Raw genomic sequence first — 15,828 nt, 5'->3', positions numbered from 1 at the left:
CCCCTCCATGAGAACTAAACAGGATGTTTCAGTCCTGGAGTTTCTGGAAAAAAAAGGAGCAGCAATTTTAAATATTTTTTTAAAGTTTTATGCTATGTGAATGGGAACATGTAGTGAATATAAAGTAGGTTTTATTCCAAACTGGCTGCAAAAGTGAAATATACAAAAGTATAAGCTCCTCTGGTGCAAACACTGATGCGAATGGCTTAGTATTCTCTGTACAGCACTGCGGAAAATGTCAGAGCTATATACGTAAATTGTACTTAGTTAACTGTAGCACTGCACTGTCTTCTGGGCGGTGGGGGCCCCTGTGTGACCTGTAAATGGTTCCAATAATATTTCAGAAAATGTGGCTCTGGAGTTTGTACCGATCTGACTTTAGCCTTCCCAGCTGAACACTTTGTAAGCTGGAGTTAATGATGCATAAAATCAGGTCACAGAAGTGCCGGGAGGTCTGGATCTCAATTGGCTAGGTGGTGATCTACCTGCACACTGGCAGCTCCGCCTTCAGCACTTCACATTCTTTTGTTGCTCTGAGAAGCGTGAAAGTCAAATATTTCATCTGGGTGTTAACTCATGACTTCTTGGAGAAGATTTTTTTACCTTTTTTTTTAATGCATAGCACTTCATATATAATATTTTACTCTGTTGTCTTATGGTAGAATACCTAGGTTTGAAGTGTTAATAAAGTGACAAAGTCAAAAATATTTTTCCCTCCCTACGTCAATTAACGTACTTACCTTAAATGACATTTCTTAATCCGATCTTCTTTTTCTTTCCTGTTGTTTTCATCTGTCCCTCCAGCGCTGCTGCGGGTCTCCAAACCAGCGCTGACTCCTCTGTCCTTGCTGGCATTTCCTGTCCCACGGTGTCTGCATGTGGGTGCACACCGTCCATATAGTTAGATTGTATCTCTCCTCCTCTCCCGGCCGAAAATGTGAACTGCGCATGCGCCCGCCCCAAGATGCATTGCGGCCGCCTGAGAATGTTCAGATTTTCAGACAGGAGCGCGCGGGGAAGACACAGGTAAGTTTAAACCGCTTTTAAAGCGGGGGTTTTTTGTTTTTTTTTTACACTTTTTGCATATATCTACTGCTTGCTAGCAGCTGCCAGTATTCTAGCAACCAACAAGAGGGGATGGATGCATGGTCCTGAGCTAAAGGGGAAGCGGTCACATTTAGTGGTAGCAGTAATACTTCCACTAAATAAATTACTTCTGCTGCAGCCAGAGGTTTGGCGGGTAGGCAAGCAGGCCATTTTGGGCGTTCAGCAAACTGTAAACAACCAAAGTTCATGGTGAACTCTGCATCGCAGTTATTCCTCCCTAGTGTTGGGCAGTATGAGTCCTCTGGAATGTGTCTGAAAAGTCTGCCCTCTGGTGGACACATAATACGGCAATCTCTGAGATGTGGCTTTACTTCTGTTTATGTGGATTAATACAAGAAATGAGGCATTCTGTGAGACTTCTCCCCCAGATCCCCACACTGTAAATATAGATGATACATTCCTGAATCCTCTCTGTTCCAGCCCATGTTTGCACGTGTCCCTGCACAAATCTCCTCAGACACTCTCTGTCTGCACTGCTATCTTCAAATGATCACATGAATAATTTATGATTAAGATATCAGCTTCTTCTTGAAGATAATTCAGTATGTGCCCCAAAGAAAGTCCTTTGTGATACAATCTTCATATCCATGTAAACATGAATTATCCTCACAGGAATGCTTTCGAGTGATGCAACACCTAGATATAAACAGAGAAGCAAAAGAGAGAAATTCTTTAGGGGCCGAGGCAGCACTGCGTGGCCCTCTGACCTTCAGGAGCCCAAGAACCAAGGTCCATTGTTAATATGCAGGTTAGGTGTCCTGATTCTTTCCTGTCTGCATGCTTGTACTGGGCCAGTGACTCCATGATGGACAGCCCCCAATTAATGGATCCCAGTTTACCCTGAGATATGTAAATAAACATTTTTTACTGTCTGTTAAATTAGAACAAATAAACTGAATCATTTATTACATTTAATCCAAAGACTCAAAAGAGAACTTTTTTACTGCACTGGGAAGAGGATTATTACCAAGCAAAGCCATAAAAAGACAAATAACAATGGCCGTTTTAAAGAAAGCAAACAATCCAAGAGTAAACACATTTGTTTACCTTTAAATATAGTTCTCAATGTTGTCTTATTTGTGGGCTGCAACTAATGATTATATTCATAATCGATTAGTTGACCGTTTTAATTTTTTCGATTGATCGGATAAAAATGATTAACCTCTTGCCGTCCGCCCGTAGTAAAAAAACGGACGGGCGGCACTGCAGCATTGGCGGATTTCTGCTCGCGCGCGCCCCCTAGCGGGCACGCACGGGCAGAAAAGACCCGACCGTTGCACACACCCGTTACCGGGTGTTTCACATATAGGCGATCAGCGGGTCCATAGCCCGCCGATCGCCTATATGTGCTCGTTCGCGGCTGATGAAGCAGATCTCTGCTTCATCAGCTTCTTTTGGGGTCCACAGGTGATATTAGGGGTCCTAGAGACCCCTAATGTCTCCATAAAGAGGACCTGTCAGTGTGCCTTTGCTATTATATAGGGGGTTGTTATCCCCCTATATAATAGCAATAACAATAAGTGCAAAAAAAGAAATCTAAATTAAAAAAAATAAAAGTAACACATAAAAAATAAAATAAAAGTCACATATAAAAAAAGGGGAAAAACCCCCCCAAAATGTTTAACTCCCCCACCCCCACGTTTACGCGCCTATAAACGTAAATACGCGTCCGGTGCCCCAGCGCGCAAAAATTACAATTGCGCTACACATGTTACATATCGCCGCGAACGTCGCAGTGAGAGCAATCATTTTAGGGCCATCAATCACTGATAACACTAAACTGATGAGCGGTAACAGCTTTTAAAGCGTCGCCTATGGCCAATTTTGGGTATTATCGTTTTTTGAGGTTTCGCGCGCGCACGCAATTTTAAGGCTTGACATGTTTAGTGTCTTTTTACCCGACGTGACCCCATCTTTTATATTTTACCAAAAAATTGGGTAATAATAAATGTTTTATCATTTAATATAGGGGAAACTTTTTTTTTTTTTAAATTTCGGTAATTTTTCCTTAATATAGTAAAAAAATAAAACCCCCAGTGGTGAATAAATACCACCAAAAGAAAGCTCTATCTGTCCCCAAAAAAGGGTATAAAATTCATTTCAGTACAGCGCTGCATAACGGAATAAATGTCAGTCAAAGTACCGCAGCGCTGAATACTGAAAAATGGCCTGGATGGGAAGGGGGTTTAACACCGCGGATGTCAACTGGTTAAATACCATCCTTAAAGGGGTTCTAAAGCCTCCCGTTTTTTTGCCTATATCTACTGCTAATAAGCAGTAGATATAGGCAAAACGTTTTTTTTTAAAACAAACGCTTAAACAGCGCTTTAGACTGACATTATTATCGCTGTGCGCTCCTGCGACAAGAGTCCGGAACTGTTCGTGCGGCCGCAAAGGATCTTGGGGCGGGTGCATGCGCAGTTCAGATTTTGGGCCGTGAGACGAGCAGAGACGCAAGGTAAGCCTATGGACGCGTGCACCCGCATGCAGACACCGCTGGATCGGAAGTGCCTGTAAGCAGAGAGGAGTCAATGCTGGATCGGAGAGCCGCCGCACCGCTGGAGGGACAGATGATAACATGGGGAAAGAAGAGTAAGATCGGATTAAGAGACATCATTTAAGGTAAGTGCTGACATTAACATGGGGGGGGGGGAGTGGAAAAAAATGTATCCTTTTAATGTCAGTTTAATTTAAAATAAAATACATAAATGGAGTGTTACAAACATAAAGCGTTGAGGTACCGTGCGGGCGATCACACTGTGGGTGGGAGGCACGTTTGGGGTGCCATTGAAATGAATGGCACTGCAATGCACCTCCCACAGCAGAATTTGTCAGGCCGAAAATGACTTTTCCCCACCTTTTTAATATATATATATTATTAAAATTGTATTGTAAGCACATGGCGCTTGAATGACTTCAGCCAAGGAATGACAGTTGCCGGTGGCAAGATTCTGCAGACAGCAAACTTGATTAATAAGAAATCCATATCAATCAAATATTCATTGCCCAGCAAAGCATTGCTTTACATTTTTGCCCAAACACTCAGAATCATCATGTTTCTGAACAGCTGCTTCCAAGTCTCTGAGCTCAGCTTCCTTGAACTTCCTGGCCAGTACAAGATCACAAAGGACAGAGCAGACTACAGCAACTGTACATCTACTAGCTTGGAGGGGGAAACGGGGCCATGGGAAAGGGAAGTAGCCTGATTTGCTGTGTCTTTGTGGGGACACACCCAAGGGTGACTGCATAGCACTCTGCTTGAGAAAGGAGTCACTAAAACAGGAAGTCAGGACCATTCAATTTCTCAGTATTTGATCTTATACTATATATGGATGCTTCACATTATCACCTGTCTTATTCAATTCAAGTAGGTGTAATTGTCAGTATCGTATAATGTATACATGAATGCTGCTCAGTATCACTCCACTTGTCCAGTGTGCTGGATGTCATTCCCAGTATCTGTTCTTATTGTGTTTTTATGGACCCTGCACAGTAGCTCTTCTCTTGTTCTGTGTGCTCAAATGTAATTTCCAGTATCTGATCTCATTCTCTATGTATGGACAGTGTACAGCTTTTCTATTCCTGTATATTAGGTGTATTTCTCAGTATCTGATATAATTCCGTATATATGTATGCTGCACAGTATCAGCTTTCTTATCCTCCATTCTATTTGTAATTCTCAGTATCTGTTCTTGCACAGTATGTATTGAGTGTGTACAGTCGCAGTCCTGTAGGCAGTTGTTGGATTTGGATATGATTTAGTTTGCAGTAGAGTGTTAGCTTTGTGCCATAGTCTGGTCAGCTGAGCTCAGCATGTGAAGATAGACGAGAGTCATATATATACCGGTAGTAGGGATGCACAGATACCAGTGCCGATACTTGGCATTTTCATGAGAACTACCAGGGTTGCAGTGGTTGCAGCTGGGACCTGGCCCTGGTGCTCCACCACTGTCCTGAAATCATTCGTCGATATTGTTTTAGAAAAACTGTCACATGACAACAAACAAAAATGTATCAGTTGTTGTATCTGTAAGTACTTGGGCAAGTATCAGTACCTGTACTTGCAAAAATGGTATTGGTGCATCCCTTTATTTGTTTTAATGTATGATTTTGTTTTTATCAATATAGAGATGTACAAATCCCTGGAGCTCCTTACAAATGACAGCTGCCTCCTTACTTTTGAATTTTTCTCTAGTCTAGTCTTGGAGCTCCAAAAGTATCTGTACTTGTACTTGTACCGAGTACGGTACTTGGTATCGGTGCATCCTCAATATATAGTGCATAGCACTGGGCAGATGGTAATGTTGCTTTCTCCATTTTTTTCCCGCCAGTATGAGTTCAAAGCCAAAAACATCAAGAAGAAGAAAGTCAGCATCTCAGTGTCCCTGGATGGAGTCAAAGTGGCGATGAGGAAGAAACAGAAGGTGAGATTATACTTTCGATCATATGTATACTGATCTGTATATACTGGACCATCCTCCCAGCAGCACAGCATTGTGGGAAAAGCACCATGCTTGATTACCATCTTATCTGAACTAATGTTCAGCTTTATTCTGTAATGTAAAGTGGCAGAGCTCACAGAACTCTCCAGATAAATGGGTGAAAATCTAATTTCTGGCCATGATGTATAATGGAAGAGTGCATCTTATGAGGCCGCTGAGCATTGTATCCGATAAGAGATTACATGATGGGAATACTGTGAGCGCAGCTTCAAATATGGCTGTAATAAGAAAAGATGATGAACGTGTTTATAGCAAGGTCTGGGACTTCAGAGAGGAGTCGTATATCTCCTGTCTTCACTCTTTAGTCCCTTTACACTCTGCTGCACAACTTCCTAAAGGCTTCTTATCCTCAATTCTGTAGAATTGGATTGGGGTATGCTAGGTGTGACCTCCCTGAAGTACTTCATTCAGCCTGAATCTGTTTGTTTGGACACTTAGAGTTGGATAAACAAGTCTTCATATCCAGAATATAACAGCCTGGAGGGCACTAATTTACAGCATCCATTAGTCAGTACAAATTTGCATATAGCAGAAGCATTTGGGTAGCGTCTTTTTAGCAGGCATTAAATTAGAAGCAGCATCTCTATTATAAATTGTGGTTCTGATACATATTTAGTTCTCCAGTTGATGGGCGCCCCTCCAAAGCCCCCCTTGTTGCATTCTGAATGTAAAGTTTGAACCCAAAATGAGACTCCATCACGTGCAGCAGGTGGGTTTGGGCTGAAAATTTAATGCTGGAGCCCCTGAGAAATATTAGAAGCTGAATGAGTCATCCTGCTACATCCACTCATAACTAATATATCAGGTTTGAGAGGAGTGGGCTATTAAATAGTCAGTTTTACCAAGCTAATTTTGGATGTTTATTGTATCCCTGGGTATGTGCCAGCAGGAAACTTCCCTACAGAGGATCAGTTCCCTCCAGTATGTGTCAGTTTGCGGCCCCTGATCAAAGCTGGCGTCATGGAGGTAGCTGCAATGGGTAATTGATTTCAGAGCTTTGAAGGTGTGAAGGGGAATCTTGTACGACGCGTTTATCTTTATAAAATAGAAGATGAAAGCGAAGAAATCTCATTTAATGGCTCCTGTGTGTGGGCCGCACGCTCATTTATATTAGATGTTTTAGATTTTAACGAGCATTGCAGTATGACCGACCTTTTTACCAGGTTCTCTGCCGTGTGGCCCCATATGACTGTAATATTATTGGATCTGGAGTCCATAAAGGGCAGTTCCATGCAGTCATCTGCCATCTGCCACTCCCCAACAATGTGAGGACAACTGGGCTGACAATTATTAGATGGGGCGGTGCCAATAATGACTGTCCAGTTGGTTTTTGTGCTGGGCTGATTTAGATTGCGACATTTGTTGGCCACACTCAGCCTTTTCACACCCTGGCATACAGCTCCACTAAGAACAGGGGATAGTGATTAAGGACGGGGTAGAAAAAAAATAAAGTGCCACTCTTACATTGGGAGATGAAAGATTACTGAAGGGTAGTAGAGGTGAGAAACATGTAAAGGATTTATGTTATCATGGAGAACCGCGGGTGTCTTTTCATCCACACAGGTGCTTCACCATCAGCATCTGCCCCTATGGGTAGCCACTGGGGGCTCTCTGGAAATGAGGCAGATCAATGCAGAACAATTTAGACGCTGTCTGTCTCGCTGCTCTCAGTGATGTCACAGATTCTAACACTAAACAGTCCAAGAGCAATGCGGGATATGAAATATGTAGAGGAGTCGGCTGTCTTGCATGATGTTTCTAACGATGTGTTTTGTGTCTCAGAGAAAAGAATGGACATGGGATGAGAGTAAGATGTTGCTGATGCACGATCCCGTATACAGGTAAGAAACCCCCCAAACAAACATATGGCCACACCCGCTGCTTATTTCAGTTTCAATGCAATATCATTACCACGATACACTAATAGGAACCCGATGCAGTGTTCACATTATCCAGCTTGAACCAGAAAATGTGTAGATTTTGCCCCTGAATAAATAGTAACCGTTCCAATGCTATGTGTTGTAATTACATTAATTCTTCCTTTTGTTTTGTGTTTACTAAACATTGCTTTCATATTTGTCTTGAATAAAAAAAAAAAATCACACTCCCCCAAATGAAATAAATGAACAATTCTTTAAATAAACAGAATTGCATAAAAATATAGTTTGAGTGCCATACTGTTAACGATCATATAGTTTTGCCTACTTTCATACGATCAGATTTTCTGCCTATACTGATCATAATCATTTCACTGGAACTGATTAGGTTTGATCTAAATCAATCCATGGCACATGGACACATGGTATATGTATTTTTGATCATTAACAGATTCCATCATATCGTCCAATTCTGTAAAGAATCGTTTGACCAAATCATTACGTGTATGGCCTCCATAAAATGACATTACATAAAGGGGCAGTATTGACACTTCCAAATATGACAACCAACACACAATTTCCTGAATATACACTCTAGTACCTCTTTAAAGTAGACCTTCATTAAGCCTTTTTTGTATATAATATTGCCGTACAACATATTGTTGATGGATGTGACTTTATTATTTCTTTTCATGTTGCGGTGTTCACACATTCTGTGCAATGCCAGCCTCATGCATACAAACTGTGTTATTCTGTCGTCGTCACATGGAAAGAGTTCAGTGTACGTCCGAGTCAGTAAACCTGGAATGTTGAATAACAATATAAATTGTAAGGCAGCTGTTTACTAGGTCCTAGCAGTATTTGTGAGTATTGCTTTATGTAACCTATTACCTCTCACAGAGGTCACAGTACTTCCCCAGATAATGCCATAATCTGCATTTCTCTTCAGACGAGCAGCATCATCTTTGTTCAGGCATCATCCAGGATCATCTTCCTGGACTCAGATGCTGGCTCAGAGATGCCAAAGCTATGTAAATTCCGGGTGCAGTACTTGTCTCTGTTCTTACATGATAAAAGTTTTTCTGAAACAATATACTTGTATTGTGACATGTCATGAATAAATTCATGCAAACTTCTAAAAGTTACTGATTGGTCCACTAATGTGTACAAAATGTATTATTTTCTGTGAGCTGAAGTGGTTTCTTCTATGCTATTCACAAATGTAGGCTGGCAGAGGCTCACAGAAGTGTGACACAGAAAGTCAGCTGTGTGCAGAAGAATACTTTCCCTCAAGCGTGTGCTCTCAGTCATTATTATTTCTATCAGCTCCTGTTGTAACCCTGCAGCACGATATATCTTTAAATTGACGCTCTTGCTAGGAGTCATATATTTCAAAAAAGAGATTTTGGGAGGTATTCGCAGCTTGCTGCAAGATTTGTACATGGAGGGGTAATTTGGATTTAAGTTGCATTCTGTTGAGCGGCTGGTTGGCAGTGTGGCAATTGCTGAGTGCCAGCATAATTTCACCCAATTCCAGAATATGATCATATTCTATTTCCAGCCTGGCCCAGATCTCTGCTGAATGTTTAATCTCCTCGTCCTTCCAGGCTGCGTTGAATATTCATGACGGAAACACCATTTACAGGATAACAGACAGGCTGAAAAGTTTTTATTTTATTTTATTTTTTTCTTTCTTCTAGGATATTCTATGTATCACACGACTCGCAAGATCTAAAGATATTCAGCTATATTGCCCGGGACGGTACCAGCAACACGTTCAAATGCAACGTCTTCAAATCCAAGAAGAAAGTGAGTGCTGCCAACGTGGACCCCAGATTTATCCTAATGTGCAGGCGGAGCAACCAATCAGATCCTTTTTTTCCAAGGTGGACCCCAGATTTATCCTAATGTGCAGACGGAGCAACCAATCAGATCCTTTTTTTCCAGTGCAGTATTCACTCTCTAGTTGCTATGAGACAAAGCAGATTGTTCTTTCTTCAGACATTGATGATAATAAGATGCTGCTGTGAAGATTCTTCAAGAATGTCATGTGATCAGCCGTGGCGGACCTATGGAATAAAAGGCCCTGGTGAAAGATTTTATCTTGGGCACCCCTCCCAAAGCGGGGCCTGGAGCGGATCTCACTGGCCCCCCAACCCCCCCGGCGGTCTCTGCACCAGAGGCGCTTACACTCTAATATCCCCCCACAGTCTCACACTATTATTATACATTTATATAGCTCTAACATATACCACAGTGCTGTACAGAGAACACTGAGCCAGTCACATTAGTTTCGATACAAAGGAGCTTACACTCTAATGCATAATGGCACCGGCTGTAGGGGGAATACAAATCCCAGCAATACATTATACAGCAATGCAGAACAGTATATGAATTGGTCTCTGGACATAGCAAACGCACTGGACTTTGAACATAGCAACGCACTGGACTCAGCAGCACTCTGGACTTAGCAACGCACTGGACTTTGGACATAACTGGACTCTGGAGCCACCAGAGATCCTGCAGAGCTCACCTGAGACCCCGACCAGCCGCACCTGATACCCCCCATAGCGAGTCTCTGTGGGCTGTGCAGGATCTATGATGGGCTCTGCGGGGTCTCAGGTGGGTTGGTCGGGGTCCCCTTCCCTGCACATGCAGCTCCTTAGCTGCCGCAGTGGGCCTCTTCCACCGCCGGACCGTCGTTGCTTGGGGCCGCCTCAACCTTCTCCTCTGCACCTCCGGTAGTTCCGCCTCTGGTGATCAATCAGAGTTAATGTCAGGAAATGCTTGTAGTAAAGTTGCTGTCAGTGTTGTGTCAGTTGGTACTGTGAAGAGACATGCCTTGACAGCATGCATTTGTTACCAGTAAATGGCTGTAAACTTTAGGTATAGTTTTTTTTCAAAAGGCCATTCATTGTTATGAGATATATTAATTTGCTCTTTATGATATCCTCTTATTTGGGTTTCAGGGACATGTACAGTGGTGGCCATGAGATCATATTCTCTACAAATGGCATCTCTCTCCCTTTCTCTCTCTCTCGGCAGAGTCAGGCCATGCAGATTGTGCGGACAGTTGGACAGGCCTTTGAAGTGTGCCACAAAATGAGCCTTCAACATGCGCAACAGAATGCGGACGGAGCCAGTGACAAATCTCTGGAAGAGGCCAAACTAGAAGGTAGCTGGAGACAAAAGTGCATTAATGCATTGCGCTCAGCTGGCGGAACAGCTGCCAATTGTATTGTGCGCCTTGCTTAACAATCTAAATGACAATCCCATCCACAGTGGCTACAGCCAAACAGAATGACGAATGGCAATATATGGGTTTATTTTAGTCCTCTTAATATTCCTCAGCCATGCATGTAATCCATAAATTTATATGTAAATGAGCAGCGTGCGCTTTGTCCTGGTGTGATTACTCATTCAGTGTTCAGCGTGCTAATCGTGGCTGGAAAGGGGAGAGTTAATGGCTGGTTGGGAGGATCTTGCTGAAGCAGCAGATATTTTGTCACCTGATATAGTGAGAAATATTTTGTCACCTGATATGATGACAATTTATTAAAGTCTTCTTTTTCTTTTTTTAAATAATCCCTTCTCCCTATAATAGGGCGACAGCTGACAGGAGCAGAAAATAAAGATACAGAAGCTGATGGAAATCTGATAAGAGCTACTGCAGAGAAGATAACCTGTGAACGTGCTGTATCTGCACCAGACCTAGGCATTGCCAAATGTCTTCCAGTGCTAAAAGAAAAAAATGGCTGGGTAAGACCCAAACAAGAGGATTCTTGGTACTCGCAGCAGACAATGGCCACCCAAAGCAAACTTCTTAGACAGCAGCTCCAGTGTGCAGCAGCATTAATCTGACCATATTTAACAAGTATTAGTAACATTTCAGAACTTATATTTGATAGAGAACTGTTTGAGCGTGTGACAGGAGTCAGATGCAGGCAGACCTATAAAACAATCTTACACTGTTCACAGAATGCCACCAACATCTTTAGTGTTTCACTAGATACTGACTGGCTAGGCTTGATTGTAAGAAAGCAGCAATTCCTTCTCGCCTACATTTTGTACTGAATTTTGACAGACTGGGGTCATTTCAGTCTGAGTTATTTCATATGCCCATGTTAGTAGGGCTGCAACAACTAATCGACATAATCGATTATAATCGATGATTGAAAAAGTTGTCAACTTTTTCAATCATCGATTAATCGGCTTCTGGTTAGTTGGCCCTGTTCACGGCTCCCCCCCCGCGCTGCCGCACCTCCTCCCCACCTCACGCTTGCCGCTGCTAACCGCATCCACACGCTGCACCTCCTCCCCGCCTCACGCTCACCACCCTCCCACTTCCACGATCGGCACAGGAACACGGGGGAGAAGAAGTAAGGAGGAGCAGGGGTGGGCGGATGACAGCTGCCAATAGACAGGCCCGATCTCAGAAACAAGTTGCTGGAAAACTGCTCAGGTAAGCCTGCACTCCCCCCCACTTGGTGCTCTATAATTTATTGCTAGGATTTGTATTCCTCTATAGCTGATGGTACATTGTGCTGTATATTATACGAGATACTACAAATCCCAGCAATAGTACATTACACAATGTATAATGTACTATTGCTGAGATTTGTTGTATTCCTCTATAGCTGGTGGTATTGGGCATTGCACTGTATAGAGGACTACAAATCCCAGCAATAATACATTATACAGCGCAATGCGGAATACCACCAGCTACAGAGGAGTACAACAAATCCCAGCAATAGTACATTATACAGTGGTGCAATGCCGAATACCACTAGCTATAAAGGACTACAAAACCCAGCAATAATACATTATACAGCGCAATGCAGAATACCGCCAGCTATAATGTATTGCTGGCATTTGTTGTATTCCTATATAGCTGGTGGTATTTTGCTGCATAATATATTATTGCAGGGATTTGTTGTACTCCTCTGTAGCTAGTGGCATTCTGTATTGTGCTGTATAATGTACTATTGCTGGGATTTGTAGTCCTCTATAGCCGGTGCCATTCTGCATTCATTGCTATATAATTTTACACTTTTCATTTCACTATATTGCACACCATACTTTTTTTTTTCTTATTTACTTCCACCGCTCCAAGCTTGCTCTTCTGATGGACTACAATCTCAATACAAACTAGTAGTCCCATCACTGGAGCCATTTTTAAAAATGTATTTTATTTTGTATCCGATTAACCGATTAATCAAACTCAATAATCGGCTAACTGATCGATTTTGAAAATAATCGTTAGCTGCAGCTCTACATGTTAGTATATTTAATAATGTTCACATTAAAATGTTTAGTTCACAAAAAAATTGCACTCCTGTAAAAATTAGTATTTATCCCCATGAACTGCACATTTAGTCAACGAAATACTCCATTTCTCTTGAATCTCTATTTATGTCCTCTGGAATGGCTCCTTTTCCTGTGCTCCACAATAGACACCTCAGACCCCATTCACACAGCCCTGATTTGAGCTGAGCGATTTTGAGAGACATTGAGCTACAGTGCACATATTGTAGCACTACGTAGCGCTACTTTTGGCATGGCCTTCGTAGCTGCTACATTGGGCTGTATCCAATCAAAAGCGGTCTTGATGTGACATAGTTCCTCTTCCTGTTTCCTGCTTATGTTCCTGCTAATAATTTCTGTGCAAAAGTGACACTTCTGTAGTGCGACAATGTCGCGCAAAATCGCTGGTAATGTGGGACATTGAGCTACACCATTGAAGTCTATTGGGCCAAATTGCATGAAATCCGCCGAAAAATAGGTCATGTTCAAGCGACAAGCTTGAGCTACAAGCTACAGGAGACATTGAGCTGTGAGATGTGAACAGCTCCACTGAAATGCATTGGGAGAGCCACATTGAGCTTCATGTTTGAGTGATTTTTGAGCAGAAATCACGCTACAAAACGCTCAGTGTGAATGGGGTCTGATAGAAGTCACTGTTATCACCTTCCCAGATGTAGCAAAACCTGGGACATAATATTTATGAACTGCCTAGTTATGCAGAACATTTAATAATATACATGTAGTCAGTAATTTCAGCAGCTTTGTGCCACAAAACATTTAGCAAATTGAAAAGATAATTGCTCAATATTGGCAAATAGTACATGGAAAGGAACATACAGGCGTTCGATGATGTGCCGCTCCAAAGTTGGTTTGTTTTATCAGTTCTATAGCAGTGATTCACATTGTTATGAAAGTGAGAAGCTATTTCATTTCCGATTTAGTTTCCAACTCACTCAGGAGTGAACAGCCGCTGGTTTTAGTGTGAATGTCATGTAAATTGGTAGGCGGCTGGCCTGCACTAACTAACAGTCTGATATTGTCCTGTTACAATTGTCCTTGCTGGCCTTTAGAATTTCATTCGTTGATTTATGCAGCCCCCTAGTGGAGGATTGTCTGCCATGACAGCAAAGACAACGTAGGACCGATGAATTAAAACTGGAGGAAAGATCCAGCTGCCAGTCAGATTCATTGCAGCTTGAGTGCTTGCTGAGGATCAAAGTCTCAATGTTCACTTCACATAATTTCCCTAAATAGATGTGACCAGGAGATGACTGCTGTGTGCAGTCGTATGTAACTGACCACACCTCATCCTGCAGGTATACCTGCCTGCATTTTCCCCTCATATTGGTCTCCATCACCCTGGAGATACCACCGATGGAATGTGAATGCAGTAACTCACTGTATTAAGACCATCAGCTGTCAGTATGTCCCTTTCTAGTTTGATTTACAAAAAAAGGTTGTACATTTTCTTTTGTGTTTTTAAATTGATTGTCACACCTACCCCCACTTTTCCATTTAGTAAGTAAAGCCAACCGCCCAGGTATAGACACGTTGCTGTCTGACATTTCTGCAACTTTCTTATCTGCTGTTCACTGTATTAGACATGAAGTCCACAGTTTCTGGCTTTATTTAAGGATTCGTTTTTATTTCTTGATTCCAGAGCATTTACCCAACCCTGTACTTTATTTACAGGATATTGAAAATTGTTCAACCTACTCGTTGCTGTCCCAGAAAGTTCACACCCCAAGCTGTGCCTCTTCTGTCTCTGTCCTCACTCCTCTAGCCTCACAGCACCGCTTACAGCTCCTACAGCACCAGCTCCTCCAACAGCAGCAGCAGACACAAGTGGTCATAGCCCAGGTGAGTTCACAGCTGCCTTCTTATGTGAGACAAGATCTCCAGGAGTGCATGATGAAAGGGCAGTGGCGTAACTAGAACCTTCAGGGCCCCGGTGCAAGAAACCATGAAGGGCCCCCCCAACCGCAATGGCACCACATGGTTAACAGGAAGGCTGCCGAGGTCCCCAGCAAGCGCGGGACCTCAGGCAGCCGCTTGTTTAAAATGTTAGTGCCGGTGTTCTGTCGAGAACGCCGACCCAGTATCTGCGCTTACGACACAGACGGGATTAACGAGGAAACCGGCATTTATTTACAAAGTATTCGTTTATAATGGTTAATTGTGACCATTAATAATATACCGTCTATGGCAGTAAATGAAGGCTGGAATATTATTAACGGTCACAATTAACGATTTTACTGAAATACTTTGTGAATAAATGCCGGTTTCCTCGATAATACTGGTCTATGCGCAAGCGCAGATGCTGAGGTCGGCAAATTAGACTACGTCGGCGTTCTCGACAGAACACCGGTATCTGCGTTTAGTATCGGGGCATTTTCACAAGTATGAGTACTCGTGAAAATGCCCAGTATTGGCAGTGGTGTATCCCTACTTAAAAATATAATGCATTGCTGGGACTTGTAGTCCTGCACAGTTGTAGCTATTCTGCATTGCTGTATAATCATCATATAGCAATGCAGAATATCACCAGCTATGCAGGACTACAAGTCCCAGCAATGCATTATAGTAAAAGTCGGCTATGCAGAATACCCCCAACACTCCCCCCCACTATAATGCATTGCTGGGACTTGTAGTCCTCTATAGCTGATGCCATTCTGCACTGCTGCAATGCAGAATGGCACCAGCTATAGAGGACTACAACTCCCAGTAATAATTTATACAGAAATGCAGATTAGTTCCATCAGCTATACAAACTCACAGAACATAGAGGCACAGAGATGAAATCACTTACCTTATCTAACTGTCCTCCAGGCTGGAACACCATGCAGCAGGGGTGTGTATTCAGGAAGCTCCCGGCCGAGGCCCCAGCGCTGCCTGTGGAACAATTGGACCCAGTGTGTGGCTCTCTGCCTCACTTGCAGGGCGGCCAAGCGGGTGGCCCCCCCAACATTCGTTCCCCTGTCCTGCCACTGGTACTAGCGGGCCCCCCTCCTCATCTCCTTGCGCGCTGGCTCGGTCCC

General features: G+C 42.8%; 1 protein-coding gene across 1 annotated transcript in view; it reads left to right on the top strand.

Annotated features, from left to right (window-relative positions):
- LOC108791545 (carboxyl-terminal PDZ ligand of neuronal nitric oxide synthase protein-like) overlaps positions 1-15,828 on the top strand; it is an 82,499-nt gene that overhangs the window by 53,277 nt on the left and 13,394 nt on the right. Inside the window, exons 4-9 of the mRNA XM_018562057.1 lie at positions 5,439-5,531; positions 7,392-7,450; positions 9,187-9,295; positions 10,532-10,661; positions 11,091-11,242; positions 14,480-14,650. Of these exons, the coding sequence (XP_018417559.1) occupies positions 5,439-5,531; positions 7,392-7,450; positions 9,187-9,295; positions 10,532-10,661; positions 11,091-11,242; positions 14,480-14,650 (714 nt within the window). The remainder of the gene's footprint in view (positions 1-5,438; positions 5,532-7,391; positions 7,451-9,186; positions 9,296-10,531; positions 10,662-11,090; positions 11,243-14,479; positions 14,651-15,828) is intronic.

This window comes from Nanorana parkeri, unplaced genomic scaffold, assembly GCF_000935625.1.
Source record: "Nanorana parkeri isolate BGI_ZX_2015 unplaced genomic scaffold, ASM93562v1 scaffold559, whole genome shotgun sequence".
NCBI classification, from domain to species: Eukaryota; Metazoa; Chordata; class Amphibia; order Anura; family Dicroglossidae; genus Nanorana; species Nanorana parkeri.
This window is presented reverse-complemented; position numbering and strand designations above follow the sequence as displayed.